General features: G+C 48.3%; 1 protein-coding gene across 2 annotated transcripts in view; it reads left to right on the forward strand.

Annotated features, from left to right (window-relative positions):
• Positions 1-14,429, forward strand: part of AP1AR (adaptor related protein complex 1 associated regulatory protein) — a 40,463-nt gene extending 26,034 nt beyond the window's left edge. Inside the window, exons 2-10 of one of the 2 annotated variants that reach the window (XM_078875481.1) lie at positions 353-401; positions 2,491-2,517; positions 3,092-3,120; positions 4,088-4,184; positions 6,528-6,626; positions 7,297-7,355; positions 8,414-8,490; positions 10,644-10,748; positions 10,936-14,429. In XM_078875481.1, coding sequence (XP_078731607.1) covers positions 353-401; positions 2,491-2,517; positions 3,092-3,120; positions 4,088-4,184; positions 6,528-6,626; positions 7,297-7,355; positions 8,414-8,490; positions 10,644-10,748; positions 10,936-11,318 — 925 coding nt within the window. In that variant the 3' untranslated portion in view covers positions 11,319-14,429. The remainder of the gene's footprint in view (positions 1-352; positions 402-2,490; positions 2,518-3,091; positions 3,121-4,087; positions 4,185-6,527; positions 6,627-7,296; positions 7,356-8,413; positions 8,491-10,643; positions 10,749-10,935) is intronic. The other variant, XM_078875482.1, reaches the window with a different exon arrangement.
• Positions 14,430-22,166: the final 7,737 nt, after the last annotated feature.

The following is a 22,166-nucleotide window of genomic DNA, read 5'->3' on the forward strand; positions in this document are numbered from 1 at the left end:
CTCCCCAGTGGCAATGTTTACACACCGCACCAGGTACTCATTTGAGGCTGAGTCGACCTAGGGGGAAGGCCCAGGACCCGGTTCAGATATTTGTCACTGGTGTTGGCCGTGAGCTGGAATCGAACTCGGGTCGCCGGGTTTGTAGCGCAGCACGCTAACCGCTACACCATCGGTCCCCACAACACACACGCACACACATCGAGGCCTTTAAGACTAGACCTAACGTTATTTGTATTCCCTTGTGGTGTGACTGATGTACACACATTGCAGAGTCACGTGGCCCACGTGTTGAGACGCTTCGTGTGTCTGTTTTGAGTGTTTAATAAGTTGATGTTCTCGTTTTGTTTTGCAGGTCTAAATATTTTAAGTCTGGCTACGCCGCAGAGCATACAACCATCGAGGTATGATCTGCTCTCATTTGTATCACTCATTGGCATAAGGATGATGACACGGATGATGATAATCATCACATTAAAATAAGCCGAGATTTTAACTTGTAACTTCACAATTGGGAGTGTTTCTTCTACACAAATTAACTTGCCGAAAATCCCAACCATAACATTTTTTTTAATTCCCGAATTTGAGGTCAACTTTTCCCATCATCCTGTGGGGGTTTGTAAAAGGAGTATCACTTTCTAAGAAGTCAATAGTGCTTAATGGTTTGGCAGAACTGGCCTCTTTCATGGGAATGTAGAGTTCACACCACTGGCACATGTTTGCCGATGGAGATGAGCTCACGTCTCATTTGAGCAGCTCGATACGTTGAATCGTGACTACTAAATCTAGAAATTGGGCATTCAAAAAATCGGCAATGCATACACAGCACGACCTATTTATGGATACCCCGCCAAAGTCACGTGGGAAAAATTATTAATGTGAGAAGACTGCATCCTATCTCAGAGTCTCGACCCGTCTCTCGCCAATCTCAGTACAACTCGTTACATCTGTTGGCACCCTGCTTCCTCTGTAAGATACGGAGCCATCATTTTCGCAATATACACATTCCTGCGGAGGGAGCTGGTAGGAACGTTGGATTGCTCGGTCAATGGCCAGGGTCAACGGCGGCGTAGTGTATTCCGCAAATATGCCCGACTGTGAGGGCGGGCACAAGCCGGCGTGAGTAGGTTAAACGTTGAGTTTTATTGGGGCACCACGGGGTGACCAGCCCCTCCCCACCTAGCCCCACCCCTCCCACCACCCACCCAGCCCCACCCTCCCCACCCAGCCCCTCCCCACCCTCCCCACCCAGCCCCTCCCCACCCTCCCCACCCAGCCCCACCCACCCCTCCCATTTTTGTATGCACGACGGACGGACGGACACAATAATCCCCTGTGAGCTGGTGTAACCAGGAGGTTCCTACCAGTATGAATCCAAGTGTAAAGACAGTACGGAGCGATAGTGGGACAGTATGGTTCCCCGGGAACCATGGTTACAATGGACATGCTAATGATGTTTGATGAGACAAACGTTGACAGGGTCACGTGAGGGGGAGCACGGGATCCAATGGTGGGGGAAGTGTAATTAGGGGGCAGTCCATAAATGACGTCACGCACCTAGGGGGAGGGGGTCAGATATTTGTGACGATGTGTGACGAGGGGGGGGGGGGGGTTGAGAAATGTGACGTCACATCAAAATGCGCAACTTTAAATAAATATCGACAACACGTTCTACTTAATTAAACATACTTTTTAATAAATGTTTTCTCCTACAACATCAGAGTGCAGCGCCACATTAAATACGCACTACAATGACAATAGTTTAAAGCGATTTGAAGCATGTTTTATTTATTTGGGGGGGGGGAGAAGCAGAGCTTTGTGACGTCATATTTGAGGGAGGGTTGAATTTTTGTGACGATGGGGTGGGTAAAAAATCGTCCAAAATCCGGGTGACGTCATTTATGGACGGGTCCCTAGGCCGGTGATTGACAGAGGCAGGTGTGGCGAGGAGAATTCGAGAATGTGGGCGTGGCCAGGACCGGGCGAGGCTTAAGGGGCGTGGCCAGGACCGGGCGAGGCTTCAGAGCCGGCACGAGCTGTTGGTGTCGTTGCCTTGGAAACGGGTCGTCTCCATCGTCTTCGAGATGTCTCGAGACCAGAAGCTGTGATGTCCCAGAATAGAGTCGTCTAACTAACCAAGTGTACGTAGTCACTCATGGTTACTCGTCGAGTTGCTGGTGGACTTTATTCACAATAAATATACGGACAGACGAGACGGTGTCTCTCTGAGAGCTACATTACACAAGTGTTGAAAAGTAGGAGGCGGTCAAATGGATCACCAAATGTTGTGAATCGCCGACTTGCGCCCCCCCACCATGTGCGGCGCCGGGACAGCTGGCCTCTGTGGGGTCCCCTCGGCTAGACGGCAGAAGGGCATTTGAATCGTTGAGATGAGGTGTTGTGGTGTAGTCGCGCTTTGAGTCGCCCTAAGCAGGTAAGCAAGTGCCACTCTACGTGCAAATTGTTATTCTTCGTTATTCTCCTCTCTTGCAGTTTGAAAACTTGGTGGAAGAAGATGAGGTAGGGTTTGATTTCAGATCCCGCTACGTTGTATGTTGAACTTCATGGGGAGTGGTAATTGTCGTGGTTAGCGCGCTGCGCTACGAACACGGCGACTCGAGCTCGATTCCTGCTGACGTTTAAGAGCCTGTGACGTCATTTTCAAGAGTTAGTTCATTGTGTGTCGGCGTCACGGTCGCAATAAAAAAACAAATTACACGAAAGTTTTACTCTGTTGGAAAATTATATAGAGCAATCGTTTCCCCCAACTGCAAAAAAAACTTGGCAGGGAAAAAAGTCATGACAAATCTGCTAGACTTTCCTGAGTGAAAAAGCATCAATAATAATAATAGAATATACAAATACAAAATATAGAAGAGTCATTCTCTGATGCGTCTCCGATTCCCTCTTGACGTTGCAATTAAGTTCTTTAAATTGTTTAAACTTTTCTTTCCGTGCTGTTTGTCAGGATGCTTTGTCGTGTTTGATTCAATGTTTTTGTTTTTATTAAACGTCTTTAAACTGTTGTTGTGCATTTTGCAACGAATGTGTTTTAAATTATTGAAAGAGTGTTTCAAATTTGTCATTTTTGCAGGTTTACAGCAGTGTCAACTCCAACCCAAGGTATGATGTCATTCAAAATTCTTAAGAAAGCCACAATGTTTTCTTTTCTATTTCATTACGCGAATGGTATTCAACAGGGACCACTCAAACAACATGTAAATACGAGTGCAGCATTACCGATAATGCAGTGAAATCATCTCGCACAACCAAACTGCATCTTCAACGTTGGAATTTGCAATAAAATTACAATTAGAATATCATTAGCATGTATCGTTTTGTAACCCAAGGGGGCTCATAATTGCTGTGCTGGAACACTGAGTCAGCACCTCCGAGATTATCAGATAGAAGCCAAGCAAAAACCTGTGATTAAGTTGTAAACATTCATTACAGGTGGTTGCAAGGGTAACACAACCGCAATTCAACTACCAATCAGCCGATCACGAGTTCAATTCCCAGTCTGGTGTGAACGCGGCCCGTCATCCCTCTGTGATCGATAAATTGAGTGCCCACTTTGCGCGTTGTCACACGTGCGCTCATCCCACGGTGCCGTTGGGCCCTGTTCATAGAAACGTGGAATGTTCACCACTGGCCAGCAGCGGTGATGAGTGCCGCCCCACGCTCATCTTGAGCTGCGGGAGGTCTTTCTGAGTGAGTGAGTGAGGGGTCACGGTGGTGAGCGAGGGGACACATTGGTGAGCGAGGGGTCACGGTGGTGAGGGAGGGGTCACGGTGGTGAGGGAGGGGTCACGGTGGTGAACGAGGGGTCACGGTGGTGAGCGAGGGGTCACGGTGGTGAGCGAGGGGTCACGCTGGTGAGCGAGGGGTCACGCTGGTGAGCGAGAGGTCACGGTTGGTGAGCGAGGGGTCACGGTTGGTGAGCGAGGGGTCACGGTTGGTGAGCGAGGGGTCACGGTTGGTGAGCGAGGGGTCATGCTGGTGAGTGATTTAGGAGGTCCCGGTTGGTGAGCAACAGGGGCCGCGTCACGTTTGGAGTCGTGACGGTGAGCGTGCGGCTCTTGCCTTCCAGGATGCTCACCGAGGAGGAGGTGAGGACCCTGCGGGAAGGGAAATACGAACACCTGGTTGAGGACCAGAGGAACCTCGACCAGAGATTGGCGCAGCAGGTCTGATCTCGGGCCGGGCGGCCCGTTACACGGCCCGCTAACTCGGCTTCCTCGTACACTTTTTATTTCCTGAAATGTTTTGCGCCGCGTTTCCACGACCCGCCGAGATGCGGCGCTAGGACTGCTCTTGGAACAGCTCACCACGACTCGGTTCTTACCCCCCCCCCTCCAATAATGCTCGTGAAAAATAATTTAAAATCTCTGGGCTTTTCCTGGTCGGATGGGGATGTGATAATTGTTTTTTTTTTACCCTTTTATCTGGTAACAAAACTGACAGCTTTTTTTTTTACAAGGAGTCATGTTTGCATAGACCACAATACCTGCAGTCATAATGCAAATAAAAAACATAACTCTGATAATGTATGCACTATCCTTGAAGTTGATTGGTCCACACCCGAGACAGCTTCCCTTAGAGCCTAGTCTCACATGGTGTTGGACCAGATGACGCCAAAAGGCGCACCATCAGAGTATGAGAGCTCGGGGTAAGCATTTACACAAAAAATAAAAAAGGTGTCAGTTTTGTTGCCAGATAAAAGGGTAAAAAAATAATTATCATATTTTTTCTTCTGGCAAATGAGGTTCCAATGGTGAGGATGGGGATGGTTTAGTTTTATTTCTATGTGTTTGGCTGATTTGTTTACCTTTCTTGTACTTGGCACTCGTGTCGTGTTTTTGTACTGTTTGTTGTTGTAACGTTCTTACCCTGTGCTCCTACTGGACATCTGTGAAAAGAGCTTTGCAGTTCATCGGATTCTTCCAGTAACAATAAATATTCTGGTTCAGCTACGTGAGCTCGCGTCTTTCCTGTTCCATTCCCGCCGTCTGCGTTTCCCCTCCCTTTCCCTCTGTAGCCGGAGGGAATCGAGAGTTTTTATTAAGTTCTTTCTTTTTACACTTTTTTCTTTAACTCACTCTGTCTGTTGTTGTCGTTGTTGTCGTATCCTCAAATCTTGTAACTCAATTTTAACCCACTTCCCAATGTGGCATCGACTGCAAACTTGGTATACTTATGTCATACTGATGACAGCACTATATTCTATAAAAAAATAAAAAAGTATTTTTAAACATTCATTTTTACATGTTATGTTTCGGCTTGGGTCTAATTGTCCACGCTCAACTGACGTTGTCTGTAAATCAGCACGGTCCCTCACGCTTTGGCAAGCTTTGCGGCCACTTCCTGGAGTCGTGGAGTGTTGCCATTACGAGTAGGGTACATTTCATTAAAGCGTGTTTTTTAAAAAGTATTTTAAAATATTACTTATTTACTCTGGCTTTTTACCCTTTCTGGCATATAATGCAGGATGTGTTAAGATATAAAAAAAATGTCAAAATAGACACCCATTACAGGGCATCAAGTCTGCATTATCCATACATGCTTGTGGTAAAACATGCGAACTAACGTGCTTTGGTAGTGTATGCATTGTCCTTGAAACCGATGGGCCTACAGCAGTGGTTTGTCTCACCACTGCTGTAGGGACCAAAGAAAATGCCAATAGGCGAAGATGCAAATGGCAAAGCATTCATAGCAGTTATATCTAAGGTAGACATTTTTAGATAAATTCTTTCCAATAACTTGGGTGGGGTGGGGGCATCTTGAGTGATTGTGTGTAGAAAATTTGTATAGCTTTATTAACACCGGGCACAAGTTTGGGGTGGTTTCTTAATTTTTCACGTGCGTGCGTATTTGTGTGTGTTATTGGTTTTCAGTGTTCTTGTAGCAAGTGGGCGAAGTTTGTGGGATTTATCATTCTTATTGTTTGACATCTCGATGAAAATCCCGGTTCCGATTACGAAGCTAATGTAGACGATCGATCCGTTAGATTCCATCTCCCGGCGTGGAATTTAAAAAGGTGGCGTAAGTTTCTTCAGTCACTCCCCACCCCTCCGCCTATGTCCGCCCCAACCGGATGAATGGGGTACAGCAGAGGTGGTGTGTGGTGGGGTAAAGTGTGGGTGCCCCCACCTCTTCCAAGACGTCTGGCCCGCGTGGAAGAGTAGACCAAATACTGTGCCCTCTCAAGGGGCACTGTTGTGCTTCTTCTCGAGTGGAGGGTCATCTGCCAACAGTGGTGGTAGCATGTAATTGCAGGGCTGCACCTTTATATATTTTTTTAACCTATTATCACAATAATGACATTCGCTTCAACACTTTGAATCAAATACATTCCATTTCATTCGCAATACTTTTTTTCCTTCATTTAATTTCGCCTGGCTTATTTATTTTACGCAACTTAATTTTTTGGGGTTTTTGTTTCGTTTTGTTGAATATATTTTCGTGTGTGTGTTGTGTTCGGTCTGCGCGTCCTTGCGCCCGTGTATCTTGCTGCGCTCCATTGGACACAGTTACGGGAGCAGGAGGAGAGGTTGAAAAAGGAGGAGGAGGCTTTACACAGGGCACAGAGGCTGGCTGCCCTACATGCCAAGCAAAAGCATGCGCGCCAGGTACATCACCTGCTCCATCATACTTCCTGCAGTGTCACAGCACAGGCGGATGGGGCGGCTGGGGTGGGTGGGGGGTGGGGGGTGGTGGGTGGGTGGGGCGGATGCCCCCAGCACCCCCCTCCCAAGGAACTGGGGGAGTGTGATGGCACTACCCAAATGTGCATTTTTTATTTTTGTGATGGCACTACCCAAATGTGCATTTTTCATTTTTGCAAACGAATTTGAGCAGTGGTGGCCTGTCGCTAATTGCGTGTGGGTTTTTCTCCGGGTCCTCTGGTTTTTCCCTCCCCATTTAGAAACGTGCGTTTAGAGTATTTGGCTGCGATAGATTTCCACGTAGTAAACAACTTCGTTGAGCTATCATTTGTGGTCAGGTCGCTTCTGAAAAAGAGCTAATAGCTCAATGGGTCTTACCTGGTAAAATCAAACTTAGTTTAGTTTAGTTATTATTCTATGGTGAGCAGATGCCCTCGCCAAAGCAGCAACAGTGGCTGTGCTGTATTGAGACTTGCCTGCCATAGTAATGTGGAAATTCCACCACAGTCTCGGCGCTGTGAACGGGAGATGAGCACCTAAATGCTCGCTTGAGCAAGAAATCGCTGATTTAAACAAATAAAAATCTCTTGCCGTGTCTTTGTCTTTCAATGTCGTGTCTCTGGACGCCTTGCAGGAGAGAAGCTCTGAGCTGGATAAGTCGTGGGTGGGAGACAGTGCTGACGAGTGGCAAGTGTAAGTGGTGCGATGCCGTTTATTTGCATTCCCCCCTCTGCACACAGGTCGGTGAGTAGGCGAAGTATGAATAATCAAGCAGTTTACTCTGTCCACGATGCAATCCATTTCCCCTTTTCGGAGTCATGATAAAATGCATTTTTTTTATCATTGTTATTCAGGATTCTCAGATATTAAGGATATTGCCCCTCTGATACATGTATAAAATGCAGTCGTACGAACCTATTAGAATGGTTTTACCATATTAGATGTAATTATGACTTTACAGCCCTTTGTTAATTCTCTGCTGGATGGATGAAGGCACCCACCACAAACCGTGTTGGTCCCAGGGAGGCGGGGGCGGTGTTCTACCACACTTCAACGCGCTTTTAATTGCGGCGACCAGAACCGCTTTGAATATCACTCGCCACTGATGTTAACCTTGGCTGGGAATTGAACTCGGGTCACCGGGTTAATAACGCTTTACACTTACCATGCTCTGCCACCCCTGTGTAAGCGTCTATGAATAGGAAGTAGTTGATTCCAAATGCACACCATGGCGTGAGTGCAGTTTCATCAGAAATGATTGTATTTGTGTCCTTTTGTTTATTTATCCTTGGTGCGCTGATGTGGTGTGGTGTGGCGTGCCATTCACAATGCGAATCCACTGACAGTGTGTGAATGAATGGGCTCAATAACATAAAGTCCCGACCATTCTGTGCTCCCTAACATCAGAACAGGGCCTCCTCCAGGTTAGCTGTGTCTGAAATGGGAACTAATTAAGGAACCTCTCCTTGGCTGATTCAGTCTGAAAATAATCATCATCTTCATCGTCGTCGTCGTCACCACCATCCATGATGATCCAACCACTGTTAGATTAAGACCTCCCCCAAGCCGGCCTCCATCTCACACGGTCGCGCGACGCAACGATCCATCGAGCTCCTGCGCGCGAGCCGATTTCATCGCTCCATCTCCACGATGGGCGTCACCCCCGGGGTGCGTTGTTTCCCCCTCCACAAGCAAACCCCAGGGTCAGGCTCCTCCTAAAACCAGCGTCCGCCTCCTCCTGGTGTCCGCAGGGCCGATGAGGAAGAGGACTTTGATCATTATCTGCAGGGGGTCAAGGCAAGATCGGATGCTTTTAGGAACAAATACCGTGAGTACCTCTGCTACAGATTATAGCTCCCCACTCATTCAGCTCGCCCAGTGTTCTCCAGCCGTGCCGATCTCTCCGTATGCCCACAGGTGCGGGGATTTCACCCTGGGCTGGTTTTGACTCGTATGGCCGTCTGCCCAGGATCACAATGGCCTCAGTGTTACGGCCTGCGCCGCTGAGAGATGCTGCTGGCTTTGAATCTGGGTTTCAGCCATCGCCCGCAATCAATCCGACTTGCGTGGCCAGTTGATTTTCAAAAAAAGAGAGGAAATCCAAAGCGCCAATCCTCAAATGACGTGCGTACGAGTGAGAGACGCAGATGGTCCGCCGGCAACCTACGTGCTGCACTGCCACATGCACAGGCAATTTTTTTTATCTTACCTGACCTGGTAAGATAAAAAAATTGTTTCGTTTTATTTGTATATTTTTCTAAGTGATTTGTTTACCTTTACTATACTCAAAGGCGGAGCCAGGATTTTGAGGTAGGGGGGGCAACCCCTCCAGCAATAAAAGTGATAAGAGTTGTTAATAAGTAAGGATTTGTCCCTTGATTTTTATTCGACGCGTGTGCGGCGATGGCCGAGGGTCGAATTCGAACCGCGTTGTGTGATCGGCATCGCGCTCGCTGAAGGTGTTTGCCTTCAGGGAAGTCGTGTCCTGTATACACAACTGCGCACAATTCTGTGAGTCACTTATAACTGCTTTGCCGTTACTTATTGCCAATTATGGACTATTGTCCTATCATCTCATAGAGTCCCTGGCACATAATAATAGGCTACACAGTGGCAGTAAGGGTCGCAAAATGCCGATTTATTACTAATAAACCCCAATGATCTGATCTAAATGAGGGATTTTGATCGGATCATTGGGGGGGCACGTGCCACACCACCCCCCCCACTGGCTCCGCCAGTGCCTATACTTTGTACTCCGATTGTGTTTTGTATTGTTGTTGAAACATTCTGAGCCGCCCTTACGAGACATCTGTGAAAAAGAGATTTATAGCTCATAAGTTTCCTCCAGTACAAATCGATATTCTGATTATAGACCATGAACCATCGTCCCCTGCTGATAGACTAATGCCCATTTTGCAGCTGCCACCGGAGAATCCCTTTGGCTCGAGCACGGCAAGGCGTTGGAATGTCTGAGATAGCATGTGATACTCTTAAGTTTTTTCGGTAAAGTCACGTAGGTAAAAAATATAATTAAAATAATAAAAGTAATAATAGAAATAAAGTAAAATAATAAATCACGACGTTTCGGAGGCAACACAAGTCTCCATCATCAGGTGGGACCGTCACAGCTAGATTTATTGTATCAAGTGAGGCAAAAAAATTTCAAGGGGGGGAGGAGCTTATCTGAGTGTGGTAGCCAATGAATGGAACGTATTGGGGGGGGTGGGCGGGGCTAAAAGAAAACAACAAGTCACATGCTAAAGGTGCACATGCTAGAAGGGAACGACAATGCACATGTTGCTTTACCCAGTGTTGGTGGCAATCCACCAACATCCAGAGTATGAATCCTTGCAGTCACGAAAGCTTCAAATCTAGAGATAGCATGCGATGCAAGGCGCTCCGAGTTGCGCTCAGACATTCGACCTTTTCCCGTTCCGAGACGTCTGCAAGTTGCAGGGTGGGGTCACGCTCAGCGCCGAACCTCGGAACGCACGAGTGGTTCCTCGTAAATTTGATTTGGAGAGAGCATAGCAACGTTGTTTTTAAAGACGTTGTACTCACCGCGGAGAACTGTAGCGACACGACCGCACTCTCCGATAGCTGGCGCCAAATTGTGCACACACACCCCCCCGCATGGACCTTGTGGGACCCTCGGTACCGATAAAGTTATTTTATTTTTCTTTTTTCTTCCGGTTTACTTTTTATTATGTACACGAACGTCATCAGAATGGGAAAGGGTTAATTGCGAGTGGCCTGTAAATGCACATCCCGATGCTTATCATGCAGAGCGTGAATTGGTAAGGTCTGACAAACCGTGCGAGCACCCATGAATCTTATCCATAATTACGCTCCATCTGTGTGTCATGTGCATGAATGCGTGCACGTGCGAGTACGCGCGCGTGTGAAATCATGCGTGCGTCAATCTTTTCATGAATCTGCGTGTGAATGCGCCTGAATACGCGCGTGCTTGAACGCGCACAGGGATCGTTGCGGACGCGGCGATCACCCCCAACACGGAGAGCAGCCGCACGCGGTCGTCCGCCGACGACAGCGCCTCGCTCGACCTGGAGTGGGAGGACGAGGAGGGTGAGTGTTGGCGGCGACGCGGTTGCCTCTGAACTGAGCCTCGACTCTTAACCGGTGGTCAAGAATCGGAAGAGAGCTCGGATGATGAGCCAATAAGCTTGATGAATCCACTGACATTTAAAATCGACTCGCTTGTTTGACGCTCCGTTTCTCACCCTGTGGCTCTCGCCCGCCTGCTCGCCCGCAGGCATAAACCGCATGCTGGAGGCTCACGAGCGCTCGCGCACGGAGGAGGACCTCCTCCAAGCGTCTATGATGCAACCCGAGTCTCCCCGCCCGCCAGGGAGGGCGAGGAGCGACCGCGAGCAACAGCAGCAACAGCAGCAAGAGCAGCAGCAACGGCGGCGACAGCAGCAGCAGCAGCAGCAGGGCGACAGCGGCGGCAACGGCTCCACCCCGGCCGCCACCTCCACCACCGAGTCGTCCCCGGGGCTCGAGTGGGAGAACGACTTTGTGGGCGCCCAGGTGGACGATAACGGCAACGACGACGGAGGCAGCAGCATGCCGGCCGCCGCGGGCTCGACAGACGGATCCACGTCGGGGGACGACAGGCACGCGGCCGATAGGTAGCCGCCGTTTCGCAACGCACGCAACGGCGGCGGCGGCGGTTTGTAAATGTCATTGCCACCGCCGCATATCGTATGTGTTGCCTTGCAGCCGGTTTGGCCCAGACACATTCCGTCCTCCTCCGTCCCCTCCATCTCCTCTAACGTTTATATTGGCGAAGTGGCAGCTGTCCCCGGCTAAGGATTCGAGGAGGGGTGGGGTACGGTGTTCACAATTGAATTCCACGTGAATTTGATACACGGTCCCTTGGCACACGGTGGCGTAAGTCACAAGATATATTCATTTGTCGCAAAGCAGATGTTTCATCTGCTTCTTCGAAATTGGCTTAACATCTCACCAATGACTTACCCAGGATTTGCTGGGTAGAGCATTATCGTTAAAGAGTCAAGTCATGACGTCCGACAAATTAGTTGAATGATGGCGCTGGTTAAGGGCTGCGGGAAGGAGGAGTGACGCTCTGTGCATCACCATCGGTCTCTCAAGAGGCAAAATATTATTTTGTCCATTGGACCAAGAAAAAAACATAACGGGGGAAATCAAAGCAGGGAAATTGTTGCTTTCAATAAATATTTAGTTGCTGAACAGTTTTTACATTTTCTCTGTTTTGCAGGTTTATGCAATGATGAGCTTATAAAAATAGATTTTTTTTTTCGTGTGGTTTATATTTAAACCATTTGTATGTGGTGTGGTCTAACACAAGGAGGAAGGGGCAGGGGGGGGGGAGTGTTTTCTCATGTATAATGCACTGGCTTTAGATGCTCAACACACTGGGGAGAGATGTTTTATTAAAGCTACTGTATTTCCGCAATGTTTGTATTAATCTGCCTCGAAGTGTTATTGGAACGGAAGCCCAAGTCTTTTTGTAATGCACAGATGTGATCCTGAAGCATTTTGCGTGTGTGTAAAATACTTTGCTGCATTCCTCATCGGATGTTCAAGGACACGTGCAGCATTTCTGCAATTGTCTGAAGAAACGCAGCACATTTACAAAACCGTGGTGTCTTGATTTGTAAAGAACTCTTCCTTTACGTGGACATCTGTTTTAGTGACTCTTTCTACCCCGTTATCAACGCGCTTAACCGTTTCACACACACACAGACAAAGATCTCCTGTGTAGCCTCTACATACTTTTTGGGGCAAGTGCTGTTAGCGATAACCTATGAAAGGGGTGGGTGGCCAGCACCACGCCCGGCCTCCTTTCTCTCCCCAGTGGCGATGTTGACGCACCACACCAGATACTCATTTGAGGCTGAGTCAACCTAGGGGAGGCCCAGCACCGGTTCAGATAATCGTCACTGGTGTTGGCCTTGAGCGGGAATCAAACTCGGATCGCCGGGTTCTTAGGGCAGCACGCTAACCGCTACACCACCGCTCCATACACACACACACTAAGGTCACCGATGTAGATTTGTTTGTATTGCTGTTAGCGAGCACCCGTTAAGGCCCACAAAGCATGCGAACCACTGCTGCGGTTAAAACCCAGCACGGTCAAACACACTCATCATTCCCCTTTGCTCGTGTTGAGCACACAGTCCCCAGGTGCTCGTGTTATGCCAAGTTGACATAACAGTGGCCCAGATTCAGATGCAAATCGCCGACGGTGTTGTGCATCACGGGATATAACCGGCGTAAGTGGCAATCGTAACTTAACATGGTTATCGTGCCGTGTTGACAAATCTTGAAAAAACGCTCCGCTTGGTCAATGCGCAGCCGATGCGAGTGCATCGGGTTTTATTTCGTGAATATCCGAGCAGGAGGACGGGGAGGTGGCTTGACCAGGCATGCTCAGTTGTTGGACACATTGCGAATTGGCGCGCTGTGGGAGTTGCCGTCATCGATTTTGAACCGAGTGAGTTATTTTACCGTTTAAAGGGCCCAACCTGATTTAGGCTTAATTAAGTTGGTTCAGTCTGACCACGCGCCCCCCCCCCCGCCCCCTACGTTACGAATACATATGTCCATTTGTTTTGTGAAACCTGGTTGCGGGTGGCAGTTCGGTGTGAAGAATGTTTACTTCGAGGCAGGTGTTTGTTTTAGAATAATTTGTCGCGATTTCGTGCCACTTCGTGTCTGTTATAGTCAAGCTGTTAAACGTTGCAATGAAGCTCGTTGGTCTCAGCAAAAAAACTAAAATCGACGTATCCTAAATTTCCCTTTGGGTCAACAAAGTTCATTGATTTGCCTTAATTAAATCACAGCTGTTGAGTTGTGCGATGAATTTCCCACACGCAACCGCCGTACATAACGTAACTTTTTTTTTTAAAGCAATGGCTTTACAACAGCAGACATTGCCTGTGACATTCAGGAAGAAAAAAAAACCTGCCATACAGCTGCCAATCGGCGAAATTAATGTTGCGTTCGATGCATCTGGAACCGCAAGACCCACGTGCCATGTTCGTGAATGTTGATGTCTTCCATCCGTGACCGATGTATCGACGTGCAATTTTACACCCTTGAACTTGTTGACGATAAAAAGTCGCTTCAAGTTTTCTTTCTGTTTTGAGCAGCAAGGCCGCCTGGCACCAGTGAAGGAAATTCCACATTCCCATGACAGCGGTCAGTTTAATCATCGGACGACCGTGGAGGGGGAGAGGCTTGTGGGTCAAGTCATCCCCACCGCAACCGGTGGGATTTGAACTCTTGTGACCTTCCGACAGCACGAGCCGAGAGCACAATTCCCGTTGTAAAGTTAAAAAAAAATTGCCACAGGGTGTACAGCTACTCTGGAATCCCGAAGCTGATTCAAACCTAGGGCCTATGGTTCGTCATCCACGGTGGCCTCATCTGAGTGTCTGACTGCACACACACACAGCAAGCAAGGGGGGGGTGGGGTGTAACATGGGAGAGAGGTAACCGTGCACCTCTTTCAAAGTCGTGTGACCGGTACAAAGGAATCATACTCTTAGGTTTTTTCGGTAAAGTCACGTAGGTAAAAATAAATAATAATAATAAAATAATAGAAATTTAATTATAAATCACGACGTTTCGGAGGCAACACAAGTCTCCGTCATCAGGTGGGACTGTCACAGCTAGATTTACTGCATCAAGTGAGGCAGAATTCCAAGAGACAAGCCCTTAAATACAAGTTAAGGGGGGAGGAGGGGGTTATTTGAATGTGGCAGCCAATGAACTTATTTAAAGGCTTGTCTCTTGGAATTCTGCCTCACTTGATACAGTAAATTTGGCTGTGACTGTCCCATCTGATGACGGAGACTTGTGTTGCCTTCGAAACGTCGTGATTTATAATTTTATTTCTATTATTTTATTTTTATTATTTATTTTTACCTACGTGACTTTACCGAAAAAACCTAAGAGTGAATCATTGCAGTCACGAAAGCTTCAAATCTAGAATGGGTACAAAGGAAGCCATGTCCATCACAGTAGGTGTGACGATGGATGTTGGCCGTAGCCTTGTAGCAGATTGTGGCCAGAGATTCTTCCCCACCACCAAAGACAAAGGTCCCCCCCCCCTATAGCCTGAACATACCGTTGTAGGGCAAGTGCTCTGAGCGAGTAGCACCTAATGAAGGCCGGCACAGCACAAGACCGGGGTCAGTGGCCAACACCTCGCCCGGCCGCCTTTGTCTTCCCAGTACCGATGTTTACACACATCACCAGATACTCATTTGAAGCTGAGTCGACCTAGGGAAGGCCCGGGACCGTTTCAGACAATCGTCACCGCTGGTGTTGTCCGGTGAGCGGGTAAACGAACTCGGGGCGCCTGGTTCGTAGGGCAGCGCGCTAACCGTTGCACCACCGCTCTCCACCGCCAGGGGTCGCTGGTCCATCAGCCCGTGCGGGGCACCGCAGAGGTCGCAAACGGGTTTTGATTCAAATCTAGAATTAGGGTTTTGATTCCAATCTAGAATTAGGGTTTTGATTCCTTACCCGTACCCGGCCGCACCAGGGTCGCAAACGGGTACCCGTACCCGGCCGTACCCTACCCGTACCCAGCCGGGTACGGGTAGGATATCGGGTACCTGATTGCGACCTCTGGGATGAAGCCATGTTGCAGGTGCGAGTGGGTTGATTCTAGGAACTTGAATTGTGAGAAGAGACAAGACGTTGGGAAATGAGTGACAAACGGTTACTCACCAGTGACTCACGGTCTACCCGTACCCGGCCGCACCAGGGTCGCAAACGGGTACCCGTACCCGGCCGGGTACGGGTAGCCGGCTATCGGGTAGGGTGTACGGGTATTGGGTACCCGGTTGCGACCTCTGGGGCACCGCTTCGGGCCTCGTGTCAACAGCGAACGGGTGTCAACATCGGCGAGCTTTGGCGGCTGATCTGAATCGGCTTTGGGACGTCCACGCGAATGCGGTTTCCCGGGTTTTGGCCGCGGCTTGAGGATTTGTTGTTCCCAAGATTTCGCCACGAACTACTGAATGGATCGGAATGTTTATTTACACTGGAGGAATCCGTTGAGCTGTAAAGCGCCTTTTCACATGTCCATTCGGGGTGGGTCGGAGCGTTCCTGACAACAAACAATACAAACAAAGCACGATAGGAGTGAAAAGTGTAGTAAAGGTAAACACATCGCTTAAAAATACAAATAAAACAAAAAATATTGTCTTACGAGGTAAAGCCCACTGAGCGATTCGGGAACGCACGCGGATCGGAGGATTCAACTCGAACCAGAGACATCCAAATTCATTATCAAGGAAAGTGAATGTGCTCGGGTAGGACATCTCTCTCGGAGATGATGATATTGATGATAATGATGATATTGATAATCATGATGATCATGATGGCTTGTTGGAAAGAAACTGGTGGTGACGTAACGGCAACCAGAGTAGAAACTTCGTCTAAACTAAACTACTAAACTATGTTTTTTTGTATTTTACCAGGTAAGGCCCACTGAGCTATACTGTATAGCTCTTTTTCAGAAGCGACTTGGCCACAAATGATTGGTCAACAAAAGTGTCTCATCATGAAGATGCCCTCAGCTGCAGTGGCGTGGTCAAAGCTCGGAAGAAGATAAAATGTTAAGCGTAAGCGTGCATTTTAAAATCCATCCGAATGGATTATTCGTTGGCAATCGGAGCCGGGGCCATCAGAATTCCGCAGGGCAAAATAACAACATCGTTGAATCTCACCCCGTGAACCCAGTATTTAACTCTGTCAAAATGCTCCTCAACGTGACCCAATTGTCTCAAAATCGTCTCTTGTCGATGCTGCCTGTCTCTGGGAAGCGTCGAAGTTGCGGTGCATAGTTGACAATACATTCAGGATGTGTACTTCACTCACATTTGATGAGACGTGGAATTCCATGCAGATTCATGGGGAAATCTCGCCAAAACAAACGGCAACGGCGCACAGCCTTGGCTGAAGCTGCCCAGTTGCTTGAGAGAGACAGCGTTCTTGAGGACACGGAGTCGCAACACGCCGGGAGACTGCGGCTTAGAAGTGGTGTTAGTGCCGACCCCAGTGCATTTGAATCTCAGGTGTTGCCCTCAGCCCACTGTGCGTGTGATCTACGCGGAATTGGGTGGTCGTTCATACGCAGGTGTTGCTGGCCGCAAGTGAACGCGCACGAATCAAGCACAACAACCACGTAAGGTGACGAAGGATGACTGACTACTGACGCAATAGAGGTCATCGTCCTTGGGTACGGACTGCATGATGATGATGATACAATATCCAGGCTCATGCCTTCCACGCAGTCTTGTAGCTCAGCATGGCTTACTCACCGATGAGTCCCGATGACGGGTGTGTGTACACAGCCCTTTAATCAATCCACTGCTGGATGAGAGCCCCCCCTGCCCACGTTTAAATCCACGTGAGCTATTTCACCATACTTCACCACGCCGGTCAGTGTCGGTTGTTGTGAGTCGGGGTGCATAGGAATTGATGCCTCGTACCTTTACATTGTACAATGATGGATATTGGTGCACTGCCCTCTGCTGGTAAATTAACACCACAGCAGCCTTGAGATATCTATCCTGCGGTGCAGACGACCCGTCATCGTAAGTGTCTCGTCTGTCAAAAGATTGAACAGTTTAGCAAATAAAAAATAAACTGATAAGACATCTGAATGTTTCACGGCTATGGTGGTGTAATTTTCGATTTAAAGCTTTCGTGACTGCAGGGATTCATCTTCTTGGTTCTTTCGGTAAAGTCACGTGACTTTACCGAAAGAACCAAGAAGATGTGGTGGTGTAATTTATCTTGGATTCATGTTATGGTTGTGTACGCAGTTTGTATGATGCGTGTACGCATTCCGGTGTACATCATACACTGTCGTGTGAACGTGTACCCCGATTTGTTGACAATAAGAACACGAATCTCATTTCATTTCGGGATTTATGCAAGCATGTGTCCACTGCAATAAAGTTTTTGAAACGTTTTGGTTTGACTTTATTATTATTGTGATCTTGTGTTTTTGTCTCACGGAGTCTCGAGGTTGATTTTAAAGAGGGTGTCCTGCTTCAGTTCGTGGGCCAGTTCCTTTGTGTCGTCATCAGCAGCAGCAGCTATGGACAATCCACTGCTGGATGAAGGACTCCCAACAGCCACCGCGTCTCAATCCTGCAGCGCGATGGTCCATCCAGCAGCACCTGCACAAAGTGCTTTCATAGCTCCATCTCCTCTGTGGGCGTACCCTTGTCTGTACTGAATGTGTACGTACAGCAGTCACCTTTCTAGTGTGAAACCTCGCTCGCTCAAACCGCGTGCAGATGCAGAGATACTTGGTGATGCCCAAACGGAAATGGGAAAACTCTCCGGGCAGTGCGCAAGTGACTGGGCACCCAGAACGGAGCCGTGGGGTGCAGCACAAAACGACTCCGCACCTCCCGAGTAGCACGGTTGGCTACGTACGGTGCGAAAGAAGTTCAACGTACGTAATGTCCGATTTCAAATGCAAAGGAGGCGGCGTCACGGCAGCGATTCGCAACTCCGCTGCTCTTGACGTATTTACCTGCCACCACTACCACAGTGTAAAATGTCAGTTGTTGGTCTGCAGTCACGTGAGCCGTACGTCTATAATGTACGTCTCAAACAATCGGAGATCAATGGGAAGGAGCAGAGCCGGCCCAGCCACTAAGCGACCCTTGCAATTGCAAAGGGCCCCGTGGCCAGCAGAGGGCCCCCCTAGAGTCACTGCTAGCTAGTGGGTGAAAAAAATCATACATCAAAGGGGCCTCCAACCAAATTTTGCTTAGGGCCCCCAAAGGTCGAGGGCCGGTTCTGTGAAGGAGGCACCATCGTCGCGATAGACTCCGTCACTTCTGGCTTCAACCACCTCGATGTCAAGTCACAGTTGTTGGTCCACATCGGTGCTCTTCATTTCCAAGGTTCGCGGCCCACGACGATACACAAATGTGAAAACACCCCCCCCCCCCGCAAATCATCATCAATGTCGTGACGCTGTCACAAACCCCCAAATGGTTGCAAATGTGTGGCGGCCCCGCGCACACTGACGATGTCTTAGCGGCGAAAGTTCCACCCCCACCATTCTGTAGATTCGTGAAGGACGCTGCGTCTTAACATCAACATGAGCCGTGCGAAGACGAGCAAGCTAACGCAGCCGCTCGCGAGTTGGCGATTGGCAAAAAGAGTCGAGGGGAGGAAAGGGGTTGTTGGGCGAGCGAGCAGAATAATTGGCACAGTCGCAAACCCTCGTTGCCCTAACGCCAGGTGGCGGAACGACCACGTCTCAGCTGGGGTGGCCTCCAAAAGCAGGCCCGGCCAGTGCCCCACCCACCCACCCATCCCAAAAAAACAACGTCTGGCATTGGCGGTGCACCGAAACGTCGTGTAATATTGCGTAAAACAGCATTGCACTTCAAGAGAATTCGAATTTATGAGCGCGAGAGACTTTCCGTGACAGTGAGGCGTGTGGAGATAGGTTTCTCTCGTCATGGTAATGTGGAATTTCCACCACTGTCTCAGGTCCCCCGAACATGTATGGTACCGTGTGTAAGTAGTTTTTTACTTTTTTCGCACCGTACGTCCTCGTTTGAGTAGGTGGTTGGTATGGGCCCTGGTGCAAGGAATCTTATCATCTTCTATTTATAGAGCACCTTTAGATCAAAGTACTTGAAACATATTTTTTTTTGAACGGCAACCGAATGGAATAATTTAAATGACAGGAGCGTGCAGATTAAACTATTTTTCATTTTACCAGGTAAGGCCCACTGGGCTATGTGTAGCTCTTATTCACAAGTGACCTGGCCACAGACGATAGCTCAACGAAGTGGCTTATCACGTGGAAATGTACAACAGACAAATACTCTAAACGCGCACCTCTTAATGTGGAGGGAAAAACCGGAGGACCCGGAGAAAAGTCCATGCAACCACAGGGCTATCATGCAAACTCCAGACATACACGCGACAGGGTCGGGGATCAGGATCGGGATCGAACCTACGACCTCCTGTATACCAGGCGAGGTCGTTAACATCTCGCCACCGTGGGGCCCGATAGGGTCTCCGGCCCCGTGTGTCACGGTGCAGTTGCAGCGCCTGCACACTCAGGAGCTACGCCCGCTGACTCGAAAAAGAATTGCATCTCAACTCTTAATGCAACTTGCAATGAAATGTTGGCTGGGGAGTAGCATAACCATTGGCTGAATGTTATTTACACCATAGTATTGGCCATTAAACTAACATTAAAATGACATATTTTATAACCGGCCTCAGACATGGTCGTAATTACTTATACAAAATTATGAGCAATTGTACAATTCAGATGTGCATACGAGCTAACTTTTGAAAGCAATTGGCATTCTTAAAAATGACATGGTTATCGTAAAAGTCACTTGTAATTTACGGTAATGCATATTACATTAGGAATACATTCCATTTGGCTATGCTGCTCAACTCAAATTCATCAACTTGTCAGTGAAAATATCTTAGGTTAACTCGGCCTATCATCCTCTCTCGGGGTCGATAAAAAATAGTTTCACTTTGTGGAAAGGCAACAGTGTGGTCATTACTCTACGGATAAACATGCCCCAACCATAGGAATGTGGAATGTCCACCAGTGACCTAGGCCACCAACTGAAATGAGCACTACTCCATGTGAGCATGGAAGTTGCTGGTGTCTTCGGCTGATGATAACGATGCAATTATTGACCCATGAAACGTTCACTCGAGTCCCAAGACTATCCTACAGGAGGGCCTACATTTGCATGTTGGGAAAATCCCAGCAATGAGTGAAAAATATTGATTCAACAAACCTGACCGCTTAGGAGCCCCAGTTTGTTGAAGAAGTTTCCAAGTTTGTATGTAAAAAAAATTGTGTGGTTGACATAAGTCTGACATATATGTGAAATATGAATATGCAGCACTGTGTATACATTAATTGTATATAAAGATGCAGAATGATGGCCGTAGCATGTGTAAGGAAAGCGCAAGTGTGGTACTCACTTTACCGACCCGGAGGAATGATAGGTCTAGTCGACGTCGACTGAACATCTGTGAAAAAAGAGCTTTATAGCTCATCGAATTTCTCCAGTATATATTCTGATTCTGATATCGTCATGGACAAACACACACCAATGGGTGGCTGTCGTTCGGCAATAAAACCTGGTACTTTATTTTACCGACCCGGAGGAATGATGGGCTGAGTAGACCATTTGAACCGGCAACCATCGGTTTAAGTCATGGATGAACACACACACAAATGGGTGGTCGTCATTCGGCCATAAACCTGGTACTTTATTTTACCGACCCGGAGGAATGATGGGCTGAGCAGACCATTTGAACCGACAACCATTAGGTCATTGTCGCGGACAAAGAGAAAACAAACGCGAATTGGCTTGTTTGTGGTTCGGCAATAAACCTATTAATGTTTGATGTCCCTTGTGAAGAGCACGTTTTAATTTGTTCACTGCGCGAGGCAAGAGGGTAGAGTGGTCGGGTTTTTTTATAGAAACCCCTTTGATTGTTTTAGCTTTGAAAGGGCCCCCTTTGACAACCCCTCTCGCGACGGACTGAGTGAAAGGTCCCCATTCCTCTCTGCAGGTTCTTAAGTGCCTTTCACAAACGTGAAGTGCCACAGCGACACGCATAGTCACACACACGCGCGCACATTCAGAGCCACACACACACACATAGTCACACGCACCGACTGTGTGACACACACACACATTTACAAACACACATTCACAAACACACACACCGACTGTGTGACAACACACACACATTCACAAACACACACACACCGACTGTGTGACACACACACACACCGACTGTGTGACACACAAACACACGCACGCACAAACACACCGACTGTGTGACACACAAAGACAAAGATCCCCCATATAGCCTGAACAGACTGTTGGGGCAAGTGCTGTTAGCGAGCACCGATGAAGGCCGAAACGGCACACGAGGGTAGGGTGGCCAGCCCCACCGCCTTTGTCTTCCCAGCGGCGATGTTTTGACACAGGTAGTCATTTGAGGCTGAGTCGACCTAGGGGAGGCCCAGGACCGGTGACAAGTTGTGTTGGGGGTTACATTGTGGCCAGTATTTCACAGTGCAGGAAGATGAATTGTTGTACTATACTCCTATGTTCCCATGTAGCATTCACCAACCCTGCACTGGCCATCGTTGCAAAGTCTGCGATTGGCACATTGGAATGCCATGTCATGACCACGGGATCGAACTCAGATTTTCCTGGAATCGCGCGGTTCCAAAGATTGCCACATTTACTCCACAAGAAAGACAGATTCCCCCGTGTAGCAGCCTCGCAGACTGTCAGAGCAAGTTAAAGGTTAGTGACCACCAGAGGTGGGACAAAGTCATTGTTATGCAAGTCCAAGTCGAGTCGCAAGTCATCAAATTCATGACTCGAGTCTGACTCGAGTCCAAGTCACATGACTCGAGTCCACATCTCAGAGGTGGGA

This window comes from Lampetra fluviatilis, chromosome 41, assembly GCF_964198595.1.
Source record: "Lampetra fluviatilis chromosome 41, kcLamFluv1.1, whole genome shotgun sequence".
Taxonomy (NCBI): domain Eukaryota; kingdom Metazoa; phylum Chordata; class Hyperoartia; order Petromyzontiformes; family Petromyzontidae; genus Lampetra; species Lampetra fluviatilis.